At 34.3% G+C, this 20789-nt stretch overlaps 3 protein-coding genes and 1 pseudogene across 5 annotated transcripts; 3 read left to right on the forward strand and 1 right to left on the reverse strand.

Moving 5' to 3' along the window:
* The first annotated feature begins 2307 nt into the window (after positions 1–2307).
* Positions 2308–4106, forward strand: LOC142523382 (putative indole-3-pyruvate monooxygenase YUCCA10). Its single transcript, XM_075627163.1, has 4 exons — positions 2308–2993; positions 3174–3408; positions 3542–3664; positions 3743–4106. Exons 1-4 carry the CDS (start codon positions 2362–2364, stop codon positions 3905–3907), a joined length of 1155 nt encoding a protein of 384 aa, XP_075483278.1. The 5' UTR covers positions 2308–2361; the 3' UTR covers positions 3908–4106.
* Positions 4107–6035: 1929 nt separating this feature from the next.
* On the forward strand, positions 6036–8616 carry LOC142523389 (bifunctional 3-dehydroquinate dehydratase/shikimate dehydrogenase, chloroplastic-like). Its single transcript, XM_075627174.1, has 8 exons — positions 6036–6258; positions 6811–7151; positions 7226–7289; positions 7366–7474; positions 7566–7715; positions 7799–7947; positions 8191–8353; positions 8440–8616. Exons 1-8 carry the CDS (start codon positions 6058–6060, stop codon positions 8481–8483), a joined length of 1221 nt encoding a protein of 406 aa, XP_075483289.1. The 5' UTR covers positions 6036–6057; the 3' UTR covers positions 8484–8616.
* Positions 8430–10139, reverse strand: LOC142523400 (short-chain dehydrogenase reductase 5-like; annotated as a pseudogene).
* Positions 10140–15411: 5272 nt separating this feature from the next.
* LOC142523409 (uncharacterized) lies at positions 15412–20461 on the forward strand. Of its 3 annotated transcripts, XM_075627212.1 has the most exons (9): positions 15413–15575; positions 15942–16283; positions 17030–17206; positions 17267–18800; positions 18893–19162; positions 19244–19324; positions 19619–19731; positions 19802–19868; positions 20100–20461. In XM_075627212.1, the coding sequence occupies exons 2-4, from the start codon at positions 15971–15973 to the stop codon at positions 17605–17607; spliced, it is 831 nt and encodes a 276-aa protein (XP_075483327.1). In that variant the 5' UTR covers positions 15413–15575; positions 15942–15970; the 3' UTR covers positions 17608–18800; positions 18893–19162; positions 19244–19324; positions 19619–19731; positions 19802–19868; positions 20100–20461. The 3 variants fall into 3 exon arrangements, with proteins under 3 accessions (XP_075483319.1, XP_075483327.1, XP_075483311.1); XM_075627204.1 differs by having other exon boundaries at positions 15412–15575; positions 15939–16283; positions 17030–18800; XM_075627196.1 differs by having other exon boundaries at positions 17030–18800.
* Positions 20462–20789: the final 328 nt, after the last annotated feature.

Genomic DNA, 20789 nt, shown 5'->3' on the forward strand with positions numbered 1-20789 from the left:
AGTTTCAGTAGGCGAAGGGTAAGTCCTGTTGAAGTGGGTGTGTACAACTGCTGTACTGTATTCATCAAAGTCTTTTAGTGATACCTTCTGAAAACAAAAGAAGGGGAAACGTAGAAGATTCATCTTCGAACTTCCAGAAACAAACCATGTGCCATATACTGTTTTTCTGTTTCATTATTTTTCACCCACTAACCAACAGATCGTTTCCGCACATTATCTTGTGATCTGCTGGTCTTTAAACTTGAACAAAAATCTGTTAGTATCTTTAACATGATTCTAGCACATCATTCTGAAAAATCGATTAAGTTTGTCGTTGAGTTTATTCAACCCTCCTTCTAAACTCAACCCGATCCTCAACATAACTTTAAAAGATCAGGTTTATCAAACAAAACTTTGACATGACTTAGTTCACTTTTTTCCTTCTTTATGAAGGCTTCTTAAAGCTGAGATTAATCTTTGAAAAATTGGCACGAAAGCAAGTTACGCAACTTCTCGTGGTCATGCATATTCTTTCCACATTTTACAAATATTATTTTTAATAATTTATACGTATTACTTTTATGGAAAAAACTTGTGTGAGACGATTTCACGGGTCGTATTTTGTGAGACGGATCTCTTATTTAGGTCATTCATGAAAAAATATTACTTTTTATGCTAAGAGTTTTACTTTTTATTGTGAATATCAGTAGTGTTGACCCGTCTCACAGATAAAGATTCGTGAGACCGTGTCACAAAAGGCGTACTCTACTTTTATAGTTCGTTTATCATCTAATCGTTCTATCCGTATTATATTAATTTGCTCTAATAATACCAATAATCTAAAAACTCACTTCTGAAATTTTTATACTCAAAAAATTCTTAAAATAATTAGTTTCCCCCAAAACACCAACTCCACCAAATTTTCAGTCAAAAATAAAATATTGTTTTGTCTAAGTTAATTACGCTAAGTTGTATGTTTGACCAAATAATATCATTTTATTTTTAAAAAAATCAATTAGTATATTCAAAAAACAAAACAGATTTAACAACTTATCATACTAATGTAAACTTTTAAGGCAAAAATTTGTGTGAGACGGTCTCACGGGTCGTATTTTGTGACGGATCTCTTATTTGGATCATCCATAAAAAAATATTAATTTTTATGTTAAGAGTATTACTTTTTATTATGAATATCGGTATGGTTGACTCGTCTCACAGATAAAGATTTGTGACACCGGTCTCATAAGAGACTTACTCATCTTTTAAAGCATTATAAGAAAAATGAAAATGGTAAGGATTTTAAATATTTTAATTCATCAATAGTTTTTTTTAAAAATATTATATTTCAACCTGATAATTACTATATCAGAGTTCATGCAGGCAAAAAAAAAAAAAACATCTTTAACTAAAATATACTTAAAATTGTTGCATTTGATTTTAATCAAGTCTAAATATTATATTTGAACATATGTTATCATATATTATATAATACAAAATTTGTTACAAATCAATTCTTTGATAGCTAATTGTGTGCAAGTACACACATATTATAGATTGGCCTAATAATCTCGGCCATAACATTTTAATCAAGTAAGAAAATAACTGGTACTTGTATCACATTTAAATTGTGAACCTAACAATAGATCCAGCTTAGTTTACCTATATAATAATTTAATATAACTCGAAAATAAAGATATTTATCCAATCTAAAAAATGCCATGAAGGCTCAAGTTATTTAATGGCTACTCAATTTTTTTAATAAAATTTAGACTTCGTGAATTTTTATAGAAATTATGTTTTAATTTGGTAATTTCTTCTATAATTAATATTTTCAAGATCATTTCATTCTTTTATTTAAATAAATAAAAGTCATAAAAGAACTGGGACAGGAGGCAGAGTACAAGTGTACGTGTGTCTCTCCAAGGTGGGGGACGGGGGTTCCGACAGGTAAACAAATAGATGATATCGGTAGTTATTTGAATTTATTATTACAATAATTTTAATTCTAGAAATTTACAAATCATATCACATATATTATTTATTAATATATTTCAATTTTCACAAATCCTTAAATTATCATGTTCGGTACCATGCAACTTGCTGTGCTGATTAGTGCACTGTCGCATCTCCAAAATAGTATATATATATATATATATATATATATTTTATAAGTTATTCAAATAAAATATATTATTTATAATACGAGATTTTTTTATTAAACTAATGCAACCTATTTGGTAACTCTTCACGCTATGAAAAAAAGAATAATAATTAATTACAAAAAATAGTCTATCGATATGGTGCGAAAAACATATTTGACTGATAAGCTTATATATTTGTATATAATCAGGAAGAAACATCACTCTCGTCACAGCTTCTTCCATGGCAGAGCAGAGGGTTAAAGAAACGGTGGTGATAATAGTCGGCGGCGGCCCTTCCGGGCTAGCAACGGCGGCGTGTCTAAGCAACCTCTCAATCCCATACATACTTCTCGAGAGAGAAGACTGCGTCGCGTCAATCTGGAAGAAATACACCTACGACCGGGTCCACCTGCACCTGGCCAAACAATTCTGCGAGCTTCCCCTGCTGCCCATCCCTTCATCTTACCCCACTTATCTATCGAGAATGGAGTTCGTGCAGTACTTAAACGACTACGTTTCGCATTTCAGGATCCACCCCATTTTCCGGCAGGCGGTGGAAGCGGCGGCATACGATGAAGTTGCAGGGAAATGGAACGTCAAGGCTAGAGATTCTGGCACGGGGTCCGATGAAGTGAAGGAGTACAGGTCCAGGTTTCTGGTTGTCGCCACTGGTGAATCCTGCGACGCTTCCTGGCCTGAGATAGAGGGTTTGCAGAGCTTTACCGGTGATATTTTGCATTCGACGCAGTATAAAACTGGGGAGAAGTTTAAGGATAGAAGTGTTCTGGTTGTCGGCAGTGGGAACTCTGGCATGGAGATTTCCTTGGATCTTGCCAACTATGGTGCCGATACCTCCGTTGTTGTCCGAAGCCCCGGTACGTATCTTTATCAGCCAATAAAATATTAAAAAGACATCTCTTTTAATATCCAATTTTCGGGTTTTTTTAAACTTCAGTTTTTCATTCTTCCAAAATACATCATTAATCTAAAAACACGCTTTAATAATCTCAATTACAATCATATAATTTAATAATATCCATGTTTACTAGTGCAGATTCACGTGTTGTCAAGAACTATGACTTCTTTGGGTTTGGTATTGTTAAAGTACTTGAGTTTGTATTGGGTTGACTCTCTCTTGGTTATGATGAGCAAAATTGTGTATGGAGATCTGTGTAAATATGGAATCGAGAGACCAAAAGAAGGGCCTTTTGCTATGAAGGACAAGTATGGCAGATACCCGGTTGTCGATGTTGGAACATATCAAAAAATCAAGTCCCGACAGATTCAGGTTCGTCCTTATTTTACTCACCTTTTTGTTATCATTTGTTTATAAAATCTATGTATCCATATTTTTTGTTAGTGGGATGTATTAAATAGTTGATTTTGTATAATTAAAGAAAGTATTTGATGTGCATAAATAGGTATTACCCGGAATAAACAGAATTAGAGGCACAAATGTGCTATTTGAGGATGGGAAAGAATATGCTTTCGATGCAATAGTATTAGCCACAGGGTTCAAAAGATCCACGAAAGCGTGGCTCAAGGTAAGCAAAATAAAACCCGTTTATTACTTTTTATTTTATTTTTAAAAAAACAGATAAATATTTACTATTTTTGCGCAGGGAGATGAATACCTTTTAGGCGATAATGGACTTTCAAAGCGCAGTTACCCGAATCACTGGAAAGGTTTGAATGGGCTGTATTGCTCCGGGCTGGCCCGAAAAGGATTGTATGGAGCTGCCATGGATGCCCAAAACATAGCCCAGGATATCAACACTGTACTATAAGAACTCGAACATTGTACTCTCGTACTCGGATAATTTCATCTCTAAAACTAAGTACTAAAGTCCGTTTACTGTTAGAATTGCATCTGTCGATTATGTTATAATCGGAGTTCTTGATTTTAGTTGTATTGGGAGATTGTAATTGTAGGTACTATTGTAAGCCAATCGGTTGATTAATATTTCACCGACTAATTTTATGAAATTTCCATTCTAAACTATCTACTCAAAAATGTGGATTTCAATTTTTCCAAAAGATTTTTTTGATTTTTTTTTTTGTTTGACAAACATAGTCCAGGACATAGAGGTCGCATGCGTGCCACATTAGCGTCACATCGAAAAAATATTCAAATCACAAAAATAAAAAAGATAACGTACCAAAATAGACAAAAAATACCAAGAAACTAATATATGGGATTAACATTGCAGTTTCCCTATATACTATGAAGACCGATGATTCAGCAGGTGTTCCTTGCTCCAAACAGCGCCGATATCTTAGTATTCGGGAGATACCTTTGCATGATACATATAATTAATTATTTAATTAATATATGATCTAATATTTTGAACCAGCGCTAACTTAATGCATGTCACCAAATTCAAAACACACACTGGCACGCACCTCTCAGCTATTCCACACTGATAAATATATATTATGTAATATTCTACTCAATTTTTCTTTCTTTATTAATAATGGGTTTTAAAAGTGATTTATTAGTTTGTGCGTCATTAGAATGTGGGAGCGTAGAAGAAATCAGGGATTCTATGGAGTTGGCCATGAAAGAAGGAGCAGATTTGGTGGAACTTTGCATTGCTTCCTTGTCTAATTTCTCCCATATTTCAGACCTTCGAAACCTCTTCCAATCCAGAATCTTACCCTCTATTGTCTCCGTCACCAGGTACCATAATATACAATAGCTCCGTCTAGGTGCATGCGTTGCGTGCATGTGTAAATAGTTTTTTTTTAAGTACTATATTTACATCCGATTCTTTTATATAATTCTTGAAACATATATTTTTTTTTACAAGGACTTGGTGGGTTTTGGTAGTTTTATAAACATTTTTACGTAATTCTTGAAACATTCTAATGATAAAAGTTATTTTTCTAAACAAAATGTGCATCAAACAAATTATAAATTAACTAAAGAGAACGAGTTTACCGAACTTTAGATTTTTTAAATGCGGGTTCGCAATTTTTCCTGTGTTTATAAGTTTCTTGTATATTAATGCTAGAATTAATTTTCCAACTTTCATTCTTGTGAAAGTATTCTGAATTGAGAACTTTTCATAATAAAATTAGAATATTAACATTAATAATGATGATGATTTTCCAAAAATAGTGATGGGATTTAGTCAATAACTAGATACTTGAAAATAAAAACAAAAAAAAAAATTCAAAATCTCCAAAGTCACAAATTTTATTTTGCCTAAATATTTTTATTTTCTATGTTTTTCTTGGTTGAAGGATGTACATTTTTTGTTGAAGTGAAGTAGATATGTCACACCAAAATTGTGTAATATTTCATTTCATTTTTAAATATTTTATTTTGTTTTTTTGAATCATATACAATTTCATTTTTAGTATATAAATTTGTGATATTTATATGGGCTTGAGCTTTGTCTTAGGCTCAATTCCCCTTCAGGTCCATTCGGAAGAAAGTTCGATAAATCTGGGTTACAAATTATAACATGGGCCATGGAATTGGGAGTTGAATTCATCGAAATTGATCGTAAGGTCAGACGGGAGAAACCCATTTCTGAAAACCATTTGATTATCCTATGTTAATTCATTAAAATAATAAATACAAATAATTTTATGAAAATATGTCTTATTTTCATAAAATAGGAGAAGTATGTGAAACCTCGGTCCAATTCTATTGAATTAAATTAAATTCAAATATAAAAAAATATTTTTTCCTTAATTCGGTCGGACCCATTTTAAAATGAACATCAATTTAGAGGATGTTTGATCAGTATTAATTCAAAAAATAATAAAATATTAATTCATCGATGAATTACTATCTTTTTTTAATTCGAGAAATGGCTGAATATTTCAGGAGCACAATAAAATAATAAACTACCAATTTATCGATCGATTAATATCTATTTTTAACTCGAGAAATATCTAAATATTTCAGGAGTGCACTCCAGAATTCATGAATGAACTCAAGAGCAAGAAATCAAACACACAGATTATTGTTTCAAGTTATGTAACCTCTGATTTCTGCACCAGAGAAAAGCTTGGTGATACTATAATTGACATGCAATCTATTGGAGCTGATGTTGTTAAACTGATAATCGACCTCGACTCTATTGCAAATGTAGCACCAATCTTCCACTTGCTAACTCATTGTCAGGTACTCTATTTTCTTGAAATTATTTTATTCGGTATCACGAAAAAGTCGATGTATTCTTTTTATAATAAATATTTTCGGTGGCGTAGTCAGAATTTTATGAATTAGGTGGAAAAAATTTAAATAATATTTTCTAGCTAATCTTATTATTTTAAAAATTATTTTACTTGAAATTTTTTTAAAACAAAATGGGTAATGTAGTATCATTTTATGAATTTTCTATAGTTATCCCTCTGATATTTTTTTATCCTAATTAAACATACAAGATTTAATATACATAAAATTATAATTCTATTAAATTTAATGTGTATTCAATAGTAACTAGTCAAACTCAAATTATCTATAATCTATTATCACTATAGTAAGATTCAAGAGGTAATATAAATTAATATTAAAAAAATATTTTATAAATTGATTTATTCATATTCGTTTAAATTGATTTTACCAGATCTTTTGATTTACAAAATATATATTTAAAAATTATAAGTTTTTATGAACACATGATTCGATTTTATTACAAGTTATTAATATTTTATAGCTTAAAAAATACAATAGGTGCCGTTGATTGCAAGAACTGTGGGGGAAAGTGGTTTAATCAGCCAATTGTTGGGACCTAAATATGGTGCATTTATGGTCTTTGGATCTGTGGGAGACAAAAATGTGCCTGGATTGCCATCTCTAGCTAGCATTAAACAAGTTTACAAGCTAGAGTTTATGAATGTAGATACAAAGATTTTCGGTGTGGTTTCGAGTCCTGTAAGTCATAGCAAAGGGCCTCTTCTGCATAATCCAGGATTTCGACACACAGGATATAATGGGATTTATGTGCCACTCTTAGTCGATGATCTCCAAGAATTCTTTAGTGTGTATTCCAGCAGTGACTTTGCTGGTTTCAGGTGAATTTTTTGTGCTGCAATGCATCCTTGCGTATATACGCTGCAGAACTGAGCATATTTTTTTCAATCTGTAGCGTTGGAATACCCCACAAAGAAGCGGCTGTGAGGTGTTGCGACGAAGTTCATCCACTTGCTTTGGTATTGAAAGTTTTGAATCGCGTTGGTTTGTTCAGAAAGTACCATATTCTAATCATCCTGACGCATTCTGAATCAGTCCATAGGTGCAGTAAACACTATAGTCAGGAGTCCTGCAGATGGAAAACTTGTTGGCTATAATACAGATTGTGAAGCCTGCATAACTGCAATCGAAGATGCATATAGAGGTATGTTTAAGAGTAATGCTTTTTAGCTCTTTCTATTTGCTTTTGCAAAGAAACTTTAAGGCAGCCTTGTGCATTCTGTTGGAAAAATCAGAAAATAGTGTTAAAAGTGAACGAGGATCGTATGTTTCACCCCTCTCTGGAAAGTTGTTCGTCTTGGTTGGAGCAGGAGGTGCTGGTAGAGCTATAGCATTTGGTGCCAGAAGCCGGGGGGCTCGAGTTGTCATCTTCAACCGAAATTTCGGTAAAAAAAATTAAGAATAGTATCCCATTTAAACGGTGAATAGAAATTTTTAATCCCCCAACTTTTTTTAATATTTACTGAAGAGAGAGCCAAGGCCCTTGCAATGGCAGTGTCTGGTGAAGCCATGCCGTATGAACGCTTAAATGATTTTCGACCTGAAAAAGGGATGATTCTTGCAAATGCTTCTGCAGTGGGTATGGAGCCAGACAAAGATCAAACTCCTGTATCCAAGGTTTACATCCTTTCTCCCTTTTACACATAATGTAAAACCAAGTGCCTACTGCTAAATCGAAAGTTATGATGTAACTAAAAGAATCACATCTTTATATCTATAATAAATCAATGGCTAGTCATACATGACAATATGAATAACTATATATCCCACTCCAGCCCATAACAAAGAAAATTACCAGTTTAGAATGCATAGAATTGTGGTATACCAGCATGATTATAAGTTCCATTCTTTTGCTTTTAGGTGGCCTTGAAATCGTACGAGTTGGTATTTGATGCTGTTTATACACCTCGAAATACTCGGCTACTACAAGAAGCTGCCGAGGTTGGAGCCACGGTTGTGAGCGGTGTTGAGATGTTTATCAGACAAGCTCTTGGTCAGTTTAAGCTGTTCACCAATGGATTAGGTATTTAGCTCGCTCTTTGTGGCTTAAGTAGGTCTCAAATATGACAATAGATGTGTTTGGTTACTAATTCAGCAACTGATTTCCAGCTCCAGAGGAGTTCATGCGCAAGATTGTACTAGAACAATTCTGAAGATCAAACAAAAGGGTTCAAAGTATGATTTGAAACAAGGATTTGGATCCTGTAGATGTTCAAGAATGTTATCTTGATCATTTTGAAATTAGTCAAACATTCAAGAAAATGTACTAAAAGTTACAAAATAAGCTTCATGGTTTCATTTGAGTTGATCTGGTGTTGGGAAACTCAAACTCTTGATTGAAGTAAAACCACCATCCACCACCAGATTATGACCATTAACGTACTTTGCATCATCGGACGCAAGAAAAAATGCAGCATTAGCGATGTCACTAGTCTCACAAACAGCTCCCTCCAGCACGCCAAAATCGTGCACCATCTTCACGAGCCTCTCAGAATCGACCCCCAGAAATATTTCTTGAGTTCTTCGATCACAAAGGGGGTCGGAATAGCCATAGGCGATATGCAGTTGATCCGAATCCCATGCTTGCATAGCTCTGCTGCGGCGGATCTCACAATTCCAATTATCGTAGTCTTGGATATTGAGTACGTATGCTGGGCTACGCCACCTACAAGCCCAGTCACACTGGATGTGCACAAAATGGCTCCACTTTTCCTCGGGATCATGACTCGGGCCCCGTGCTTGATCCCAGCAATGACTCCCCTGACATTGACTGCCATAACTCGGTCGAAGGCCGACAGGTCGAGGTCAGCTATGCTTGGTGGAGTATGGCAGGCGATGCCTGCATTGTTGTACATTATATCAAGTTGGCCGTGCTGGGATACGGTGAAATCGACTGCCTGCGAGATATCAGATTCTTGGGTGACATCGCATTGGACGAAGCTGGCGTTTGACCCGAGTTCCCGTGCCGTCTGGTGGCCGAGATCTTGTTGGATGTCGGCCAGCACTACTTTGGCACCATTGGCAATAAACTTAGTAGCTGTTTCTTTGCCTATGCCGCTGGCTCCACCAGTGATTAGAGCCACTTTGCCTTCAAGTTTCCTATGCATCAGAAATATTTAATGCTTTCAACTTGTTTAAAAACATGAGTTTCAACACCTAAAATACTACATAAATTAATGTTCCCTCAACTAAATCCATGTTGCCCCATTATTCTGTCTGAACCATCTTTGGTTATCTTCGCCAAAAGATTAACCAACATTTTCTTAATAAATCAAACAAATACAAGCAAACACTGTTTCCACTAACAAGCAAGGGACAAAAAATCAAATGCGCATTCACCTAAATCGTAAACACCCTTTCAGAAATCAAGCAAACCACGAAAAACACAAAGCAAAAAGATTCCCGTACAATGATCCAATTTACGAAAAGACCATATCAGAAAAATTGAAGTCAACAAAAAAATATTCACCTTCCTGTAAGCTCCGAAAACTCTCTGCCAAAATTTGGAGCCCGTAAAATTCCTGAAGCAAAGCTCCTCCTGAAAACCCATTAATCAAAAAAGAATTTCTACTTCACAGAACCAAAAATAAAACACAGAAAAACAAAAACCAACCTTAACCCAGTTCTCAACATGTTGTTCAATTGTTGGAGAGATTCAGAGTAGAGAGTTTGCTGCCTCGGAGCTCTGATATTTTTAGAGTCAACTTAGTGGAAAGGAGGTGGAGGAATCGCATTTATATGATTAAATAAGACAGCGAGTCTACAGCGGAGGCGACAGCAAAAGATAATACTGACAAAAGTATGTCTCCCAATACATCAGAAAAAGTTTACGCTGTTATTATTATACTATTCTACAAAGATTTGTGGTGGATTTGGGATTATTACAGTAATCCATGCAGAAATATTCTAAGGAAAAGTGTCGAATTTTGAAATTTTTTGGGAGCAAAACATGGTGATACCCTGAAACTTGACATTATATTGAGGTAAGAAAGGAAACTGGATATTGTTATCTAATAATATCTGTAAGACCAACTGACCAAGTGTTGAATATGGAAAGAAAGTAAGATATTTATTTATATATAAAGTAGTTTACACGTAAATAATTTAATTAATTGCATTTTTTAAATTATTTATTTACTTACTTTGTATGAATTAAATATAATAGTAAATTAGATCTCTTGGATAAGTTATTCAACCGAAAGTTAACCGTAATGCTATCATTTTAAATAATTGTACGAAGTCATATTTATGAATGAATAAATTTGATTTACACAAACATGTGTTGTTAGTTAATAATAAATATGTACAAAAATATTTATTTTATCATTCATTAAATTATTAAAATAATTAACATTTGTTAACAAAAAATTGTGCTGGCACGAAATCACTGTTAACATAAAATCTGACTTCTAAAATCAAACGATGGAAATTCTGAATCGATCGTTAGTTATAATTCCTTCGGTAAGTCACAAAAAACTAAGAAATTAATTTAAGAAATTAAAGAAAAGTTCATGAAAAACAACCATAATGATTTTACTATTATGAACTTAAATAAATATTTATACAAGAATAAAATATGTATGAAACATGAATGAAATAATGAAAACTCTACTGAAAATATATCATGTAATTAAGTTAAAATTCATGAAATTTACATATAGCCTTTTGTTTTAATTTTGATTTCATTGATGAGTCCTCTTCTTCTGATCTCCATCCTCGCTTTTGTTCAAATTCTTTCAACCGGTTTGACTAATCTTCCATTATCGTGTGTCAACTTACTCAACCATCAGTTTGAGGATGATAAGCAGTACTCATAGCCAAATGCGTACTCATCGCTTCTTGAAAACTACCCTATAATTTAGAAGCAAATATGGGATCACAACCATATACAATCGAGACTGGCACACCGTGCAGTCTCACAATATTCTCAATGTATAAACGGATCATTCTCTTATAAGGATAAGTCCGCTCATACGGAATAAAATGTGCAGATTTCGAAAGCCGGTCAATAATAACCCAAATAGCATCACAGCCCTTGGGCGAACGAGGTAAATGAGTCACAAAATCCATAGCAATATGTTCCCAATTCCATTTCGGGATTTCGAGACTATGGAGTAAACCTCCAGGTTTCATTCTCTCGGCTTTCACTTGCTGGCAGACAAGACATTTCGAAATAAATTCAGCAATGTCCTTCTTCATATGTTTCGACCAGAATTGTGGTCTCAATGTCAAATACATCTTTCGACCTCCAGGGTGAATACTGTATTTGCTACAATGTGCTTCTCGAAGAAGGGCAGATTTCAAATCAGAATTATCAGGAACTACCAACCGACCATTAAGTCGTAAAGAACCATCATAAGAAATCTGAAATCCAGACTGATGTCCCGCATATACAAATTCTTTCGACTTTTGGATCTGAGCATCACTTCGTTTGGGCCTTTCGTATTTTCGATATCAAATTCGGCTCAATTTGCAATGCTGAGACAGTGACAGAATTCCAATTCGAGTGAAAAGTCCAACTAGAAGTACATATATCCTCATGTACCTTGGCGACACAAACAGAAGCTAAAACAGAATCATGTCACTCATTCATATCTCATGCATTTGTTGCATCGCATGATATTATGTGTACCCCGTTGTATCATACCTTGTCGATAGCCACGTCGGCGGGGAAGATTATTTTGTCTGAGCAAGTTGTGCACAATTGTGTATTGATATATGAGGATAATTTGATATTCCTAAATTTGATTGCCCTCCCAATGCACGACTTTGATTGTATTGTTGGCATGGATATCTTGACGACAAATCGAGCTACTGTTGATTGTTTTCATGGAGTAGTTCGATTTAGACCTATTGATGGACCCAAGTGGAATTTTTATGGCAAGGGTCCCCAAGCCAAAATTCCATTGGTATCTTCCTTAGAAATGTCTCGACTTTTGACTAGCGGGGATGAGGGTTATCTTATCTACGCTATTGATATTTCGAAGAAGGAGCTTTCTTTATCTGATATTCCTGTTGCGAAAGAATTCCCGGATGTATTTCTCGATGAGATTCCTGATTTTCCTCCTCATCGAGAAGTTGAGTTTAGTATTGATCTTGTACCGGGAACTGCGCCTATTTCTAAAGCTTCTTATCGCATGCCACCATTGGAATTGAAAGAACAATTACAGGATCTTCTCGATAAGGGATATATTCGACCGAGTGTGTCACCTTGGGGAGCTCCAGTTTTATTTGTTCGAAAGAAAGATGGTATTATGCGAATGTGTATCGATTATAGGCAATTGAATCGGGCTACTGTGAAAAACAAGTTCCCACTTCCTCGTATTGATGATTTATTTGATCAGCTTCAGGGTACTTCTGTTTATTCTAAGATTGATCTTCGTTCTGGATATCATCAAGTACGAGTTCGAGATGAAGATGTGCCTAAAACTGCTTTTCGTACGAGGTATGGCCATTATGAGTTCTTGGTTATGCCTTTCGGTCTCACGAATGCTCATGCTGTCTTTATGGATTTAATGAATCGTGTCTTTCGAGATTATCTTGACCGATTCGTTATCGTCTTTATTGATGATATTTTTGTATATCCGAAATCGAAAAAGGAGCATGCTGAACATTTGAGACTGGTACTTCAAACTCTTCGTAATAGTCATTTATATGCTAAATTGTCCAAATGTGAATTCTGGATGAACAAAGTGATATTTTTAGGCCACGTCATTTCGAGACATGGCATATCTGTTGATTCTACTAAGGTCGAAGCTGTATTGAATTGGCCGAGACCTACGAATGTTCCTGAGATCCGTAATTTCATGTTAGACATAGACTCGACTTCGCATACCAACCAAATCTTCAAAATAATGACCTTTAACATGAACTCTAGTTTTTTGGGCTTGCAGATCAATTTGAGTCCAATGAATGTATTTATGAAATTATCGAATTAAATATTTATACTTTTTTCAAAAATTAATAATATGATTAATAAAACATAAAAAGCTGTAGAGATTCTATTTGTTGCCTCTCGAAATTGCTTCGTGTGTTTTTCAAATACATACAAGTTATCCTAAAAAAAAGTGTACATGTTGATATATCGATAGATCGTTCAATTTTTACTCATAAAACCAATAATAAATTAGTAGGGAATTTATTTTTATTTTACTTTACATGGCTCTATTATGATAAATAATATGTCTAATTTTCAAAACGAAAAGCTTATAATATATCCTATCCGGAAATCAAATTATTAATATGCATCCAATGGCCCCAAGGGGGTGGACTCTCGCGTGGGAATGAATAGTTCTTCCAACTTGTAAATTGCTGCAGGATAATCATTAATATCAACTTTAAAATGTCAAAGGATACATTATATATACTCGTCATGGAAAACAAGAGATTAAAAGTTGAAAATAAGAGTTATAAATATTAATATATGATGATGTACGTAATAATGTATTTATTTTTTATTATTTATAAAGAGATTTTATAAATAGATCTCTCAATTTGTGAAGAAAAACACAATTGAGTAGACAAAATTTTATAAAATGTGTAGTTTAACATATTCTGTGGGTTTGAGATTTTTAATTTTTACCGTATATTTTTATTTTTAACAATTATTGGATGATCATTAATCGAATCCATCTTTTCACGTAAATTTAAAATAAAAAACTAAAGGGTTACATTATGTATATAACTTCCGTGTCATGATATATCTTTTTATTTAATATCAAATATAACTATATTTTATTTAATTAGATGTTGAAAATATATATATATATATATATATATATATATATATATATATATATAAATTAAGTGGCTTACAAGACTATTTAATCTTATCCAAAATTAAATCACTATATAATTCATCGTCCGAAAATTATTATAAACACCAGAGAAAAATCTTATATAATATATGAACTTCAATATAATTTCTAAAATTGAACTACTAATTTCTTAAATTTCGTTGGGTAATGACATTTGAGCATACAAATTGAACTACTAATTGAGATGTTTATAGGTTGAAAAGCAACTATGGGTTTTGGACTTTTATTTAAAGGAAAACTTTGCTATATAATCTCAGCCAATTATTATTTCAATTTATCATCTTTTTTAAAATTTTATGAAATAATATTTAAATATTTACCAAATTAAAGACTAAAAAAATACAAAAAATTGAAATTATTATATATCAACATCTCAATGAAGAAAATATTATATTTTAAAACTCTCTTATTATGGAAAATGCTAACGAAACCTCTCTTGATTAGTGCACAATTGTTGAGTGCGCGATCAAGTGATTGTCGTTATACCAAAAGATACAATTGTTGGTTTAACAAAATTTATAGTTGTAACGCAGCTCAAATGTCACGTTTCGATTGTTCTATAAGTAAATGTAATCATTGATCCCAATAGAAGTGTCAAAACAGGCTAGCGGTCGGGCCGGCTCACAACTTGTCTCAACCCACCATTAGGTGGGGCGGGGCCGAAAAACACCAACCTAACCCAACTCATCTATTTTAAGTGACGGGACGGTCCAACCCGATGAACTTATGTGTAATTTGGCTGGTTGAAGGCTGGCTCGTAACCCACCATTAGGCGGGTCGGCCCGCCATTTGATGAGTTGGAAAATTATCAATCCAATCCACATATTTTATGTGGCGAGGCGGACCAGCTCAACGAGCCTAGCCCATTTTGATATGTTTAGCTCCTAACAATCTTCTTTGAAATAACCGAACAATCGAACTCGTGACATTGTCTATGATATCAATGATAATCGAGTGTTTGTCATTTTAATTAAAATTATAACTGATGTTAATAATATAACTCAAATATTTTAAATCATATACAATAAAAACGTCATGTTGTAAATGCTTTACTTAACATGGATAATTATTCCACCAACACGTGACTAGATTTTTTTTGTCCAGGTGATTCATCTATTAAAATTTACATTTTAAAAATTTTCATGCATACTTAATTTTTATTTTTATTAAAATAATAAGAGTAAACTATAACAAATATTAAAATTTGGATAAATTGTATTTTATTGGTAAAAAGTTAATTCTTATAATGTAGAAAATAAAATTTTGCATTACTCGTCTTTCCCACCAAACCTTGCGAAGTACTAATCATCTTCCCTCTTCCGCCATTTATCTCTCACAAACTCTATATGGCGCTTCTTGTTTATGTGCAGCTCAATCGAACCCTATGCGGGAGCACCCATTGTTCTTGAACAATCCTAATTTTTTGAGGTAAATGAATTTGTTTGGATCGTTTTGTTATTATCGCTGGTAAAATATTCTGTTTACGAGTTAACTTGTCCTGGTAATCATCACTCTTTCGGGTATTTACCCTTGAACTGCAGAGAATCGTGATTTTGATACGTTCTGTCACTACGCTCTTTACGTTTAGACTTTATATGGATTATGATTATGAAAATTATCCGTATTTTGATTTAATTTAGCGCTTTCTGTTTGATTATTTTAATTTGAGATCAATCTGAAGTATTTCCGAAATGTCGCAATAATGTAAGAGATACAGTGATTTTGTCATTTGAGTGATGGCCCTTTGCTCATGGAAAAGGTAATTTTGCCACAATGTTTCTGATTTAAAAGCAGAATAAGAGGAAAATTGAACTGAAGGTGGAATGGAGGAAGAGTATGAATACACTGGCACTTTCCCCTTGGATGACCCTGTGGCACTCAAAAACCCCACTGCTGAATCCAGGTTGCTGAATCTTGATGGAAACACCGAGGTTCTGGACACATGTGAAACTGTTCAAGATTCTGAAGATTTGATGGAAGATTACGGTGAGAAAGATGTTGTGCTGGATAGTGACGATGAAAGAGGGGAGCAAAATGAGGACATAACTATGTTTAATGGAGACGGTGGCTGTGTAATTCGGAGATCTTCAAGCAGGGATGCCACAGGCTTGGCAAAAATGCAGAATGTTCCTGATGGTAAAGAATTTTCTTGAGTTGCCCGAATTATTTTGTAAAGGGTGATTAGATATTTTATTTGCCTGTGTTTTGTTGATCCCTGTATAAGATCTGGAAAGTGATTTGAACTTCTCAATGTGAAATTTCAACTTCTTTTCCTTTATTTGCAGATGCTAGATAGATGTAAACATATATTGTTAGTTCCATCTACTTCCTTGGTGTTGTACTTGCTCTTGAGCTAAAAAGTAGGTAGTTCAATATGGAAGAATGCTATTGTTGTTGGCTTGTTGCCGTTAAGATTGAATGAATATGTCACAGGTTGTCCAAAAATTTGAAATGCTTGATTGTATTTGTAAAAAGCTTTGAAGTATTTAAATTTTGTATGTAAAGTATCTACTGTGTTTGATCCTTACAATGATGCACCAAAAATTAGTCGCTCAATTACTTGTCATACGTAAGTGCATAGCAGCTATCATTCATTTCAGAAAGTAATGGAGGAAATATGTTTTTTAGGCATTCCTGCTACGATGACACATCATGGATTCAATATAGCTCAATAATGTTTGCTATCCTAGGTTATTTCAGGAGGATGGTTGACAAGGTTATTACAAATATCCATTGCCATTCAACCAGAAGTGTTGAGTGTGATAATGAAAGTTATTTTTTGATAACTCTGGCTAATGACACTGGAAATCAAGATCATCTTGTTATCGACTCTGTCATATCCAGAGCAAAAGATCTAAAAGCAAGTTCCTCTAATGTGGCAGGGACACATTTCGCTCAAGTGAACTCAAACATGGTGAGAGAACATTCAACTGAAAATTCAATCGATGAGAAAGGATTGTTGCTGGACAATCCTAAAGCAATTGAAAGGGTTGTAAATTATGGGTGGAAGCATGCAAAGCTTAGTTACATTGAATCTCCGGAATCTGCAGAATCACAAGGTAAAGCCCTAGAATTTGTAGATCACTACCTCGTGGTTAATGACTTAGGCTCCTCTGCAGACATCAAAACTAGAAAGACTGAAAGGATAAAATCACCTCCTTCATTAAGGTCAAAAGGGTCTCAAAGTTTGGCAAGAAGAGTCAACATTGGATGTAAGGCAAGTAAATCAACAACTTTTGACTTGCCTGAAAAGCCATTTATGCAGGGTGAGAGCACTTCCCTTAGAAGCACAAACAAATTGGTGTATGCGATTGAGGGAAACAACTCTAGAAATTTATCCATCATTCAAGAATCCGATGATGTTTACTCCCAAATGAAGAAGGTATCATCAAATGAAATTTTGGCAGGGGAATATCTTAAGCTCCAACCAATCAGATACAAATTCAGCCTACATTACTGAAAGTGACAATGTTGGATCAAATTCTGGAGTTGGCATTGCATATGATTTTATAAAGGAGTTAGACAAACAGTTTGATGCTGGATCATTCAGGCAAACTCCTGGAAAAGGTGAACATGTAAGTTTCCCGCCAGATACAATGGATGTTGGACTTGACACTCAAATGGCTGCTGAAGCTATGGAAGCGTTAATAAATGAAGCTTCTCCCATGTTCAATACTTCTTTTGCTCATCAAGATTTAGACTGTAGATTTACAGACCCTTCTAGCACTGTAAATAAGAAGACCAAACCAGTACATTATGTCAATTCCAAGGAGGCTTTCATAGGTTGGAGCAACAAAGAGAAGCGGTCGAAATGTGTGAAGATTTCATTGACTGTTGATACGAACAAAAACATATGTTGTTCCAAGGATCATTGTTCATCGGTGTCTAATGGACACCACGCACATGGCAGAATGCTAGAGACTGATGATGTGATAAAATCTGATTCCCCTTCGAAAAGAAAAAGGATCATTGGCTTTCATGATGATGTTTGCAAAATGGCAGTAACTGATGATAGACTCTCAAATTTAAAATCGTGGATCCATCCAAAAGGGAGAAGATTCCATCCACATGCGCTACACCGTTCAAATAAATTGATAAAAAAATCTTCATGTGATCCAGTGGTTGAGAAAAATGCAGAAAAATGTCCTGTGGTGGATGAGAAATCCTATGACAGGGTGGCAAAGCTCCTAGTCTACAGCAGGCGGACGTCAGTTTTTAGCAGAAAGAAAGCATTCAGGAAATTACATAAATCTGACAGGTGATTCGAGTTCCCCATCAGTTAATAATAATGAATGTTCCGGCGGACAAGTAGAGATTCCTATTGATACAGTCGAATCATCGAAAGAATTTAGTAAATTTGTTGTTGAAAGGCTTTCACCCTTCCTTGATACATCAGGTGTCACAAAGTTGGGTGCTTTATTAAACGGGAATTTTGAGACCTCGCAAAGATGTATGGCTAGTAGTGATAAAAGAAAGCAGCCATGTGACCTCCTTGCTAGTTCTCCCCTAACAAAAGAACTCGCAAGATTAGGTTACACTGACTCTCTACCTGATTTTCTACCCAAAGACTTAAGAAGACGAAGAGTCAAGGACAAGTTTTGCATCTTGTTCAGCCAGAACTTGGACACCAAAGTACTCAAGCAGCAGCAGAAGGTACTCTTCTCCCATGGAACCGAGTTTCTCTTAGCTCCACCACTGTATTATAGTCAATTAAAACAGCATAGTTATTTTGAACTTCATGGCAGATTGCTGTTCGAATAGGGATTTCCATTGCAACATGCTGTGCAGAAGCAACACACTTCGTGACCAATAATTTTGTGAGAACAAGGAATATGTTAGAAGCCATTGCTCGTGGCAAACCTGTGGTGACACACTCATGGCTTGAAAACTGTGAACAAGCTGGTTATGTTGTCGATGAAATGCGTTACATCCTCAGAGATGACAGAAAGGAAAAGGAAATTGGCTTCAGCATGCCTGTTTCACTCAACCGTGCCAGACAACAACCACTTTTGAAGGTAACAAGGGCCTTACATTGAAACAGAATCTGCATCAAATTGTAGATAAGTACTCAAAGTTACATTCTGATTGATCAACAGGGCTGTAGAGTCTTCGTTACCCCAAATGTAAAACCTAATGCAGATATGATATTTTGTTTGATCGAGGCAGTTCATGGAGAGGTATGTACATATGTTGTTCGCCTTCACTTCTAAAACCTCCAGTTTCCACCCAAAAAGCAAGTTTAAAGTATATATCACATCGGATTGTTGCTATTTGTTCTTCTATTTCCTTCCGAGGTTGTGACCCAGTGTCCCTAAGGTTTAACCATAACATTTTGTTGGATCACGAAAAACCCACGAAAAGTTTGATGATTCAACACTTTCCCAATGCCCCTCACTATATCTATATACATTTCAACAATATTAGACTAAAAAGTTTGCGACTTCTTGAAACTTCTTCGATACGTTCGTCAGGCAATCAAAGATACAGAAAATACCTTAACACGGGGCGAGTCAATTCCCTGATGATTTATTATTTATATCCAGCGAAGAAGATCATACAATGTGTGTCCCATTTCTCAAGAAAGGTACACTTCTATTCCTCTACTTATTTTCTTGTACGAGCCAATCTTGTTGGCATCACATTTCTATCTGCAGGAGCTTCCATCTATAATTCAGAGCTCTTGCTGAATGGGATTGTAACCCAGAAACTGGAATATGATAGGTCAGTAAAGATTTTAAATTCTACTGTACTTTTTTTGCATAACATAAGTGTGTTTGGATGGAGTCACTGATTGGTTTCAGATCCATTTAGTTGTTCGATGATCTCAAGCGTGGGGATTTCAAATTCACACACTATCAATTTACAGTTTTGTGAATTATGATAGGCATTAATGCTTTTTGAGTGAATATATTTATTTTTTGTCACTAAGGATTGCTCTTACTTGTTCTTCAGGCATCAACTTTTCAAAGAATTTGTGGGAAAGTGACTTTGTGTGTCTGCCCCAAAGGATAGTAAATGTGTAAATACTGCCGGTGACCGGATTGCATTGTGATTATTTTAGAGATTATTACTTGCGGTGCATTTACTTTATATATGCGTTAAAAAATATTTTAATTTGTTAAATTTCAGTTTAAATTCAATCATTCATACTTTAATTGGTTTAACTCCCAAAAATATTTCAAATAATAATTTATAAATAAAAACGACTATACAAGTCGTCGTTGCGGCTCTCAACGATCAAAGTTTATATTCCACCGGCTTTGGATTGATAATTGTAGGTCGTAAAAGTCTAGCTTAGGTTTTTGGAAATAGATCAGCGAATCAAATATCTTATACTTTAACTAGATTCGTAGTTTCTATGTCTGATCATATAGGTTGATTCTATCTTCCATCTACTTTAATTTCAGATATAGTAACTGGACTTTTATCAAAAAAATAAATGTCTAGCATTTATCAAAAATATATATATATACATAACATATAAACAGAATCGTTAATATTATATCATATTTCAGTAAATTATATTTAGTGGGGTGTATTCAATGTAGAGATTTAATGACTTTCAATGATTTTTTTTAAATGATAGATTTCATGTGGATTTGGTAGATTTTTATTGAGTCTTGTAGAATTCACGGATTTGTA

This window comes from Primulina tabacum, chromosome 2 (genome assembly GCF_025594145.1).
Source record: "Primulina tabacum isolate GXHZ01 chromosome 2, ASM2559414v2, whole genome shotgun sequence".
Lineage (NCBI taxonomy): Eukaryota > Viridiplantae > Streptophyta > Magnoliopsida > Lamiales > Gesneriaceae > Primulina > Primulina tabacum.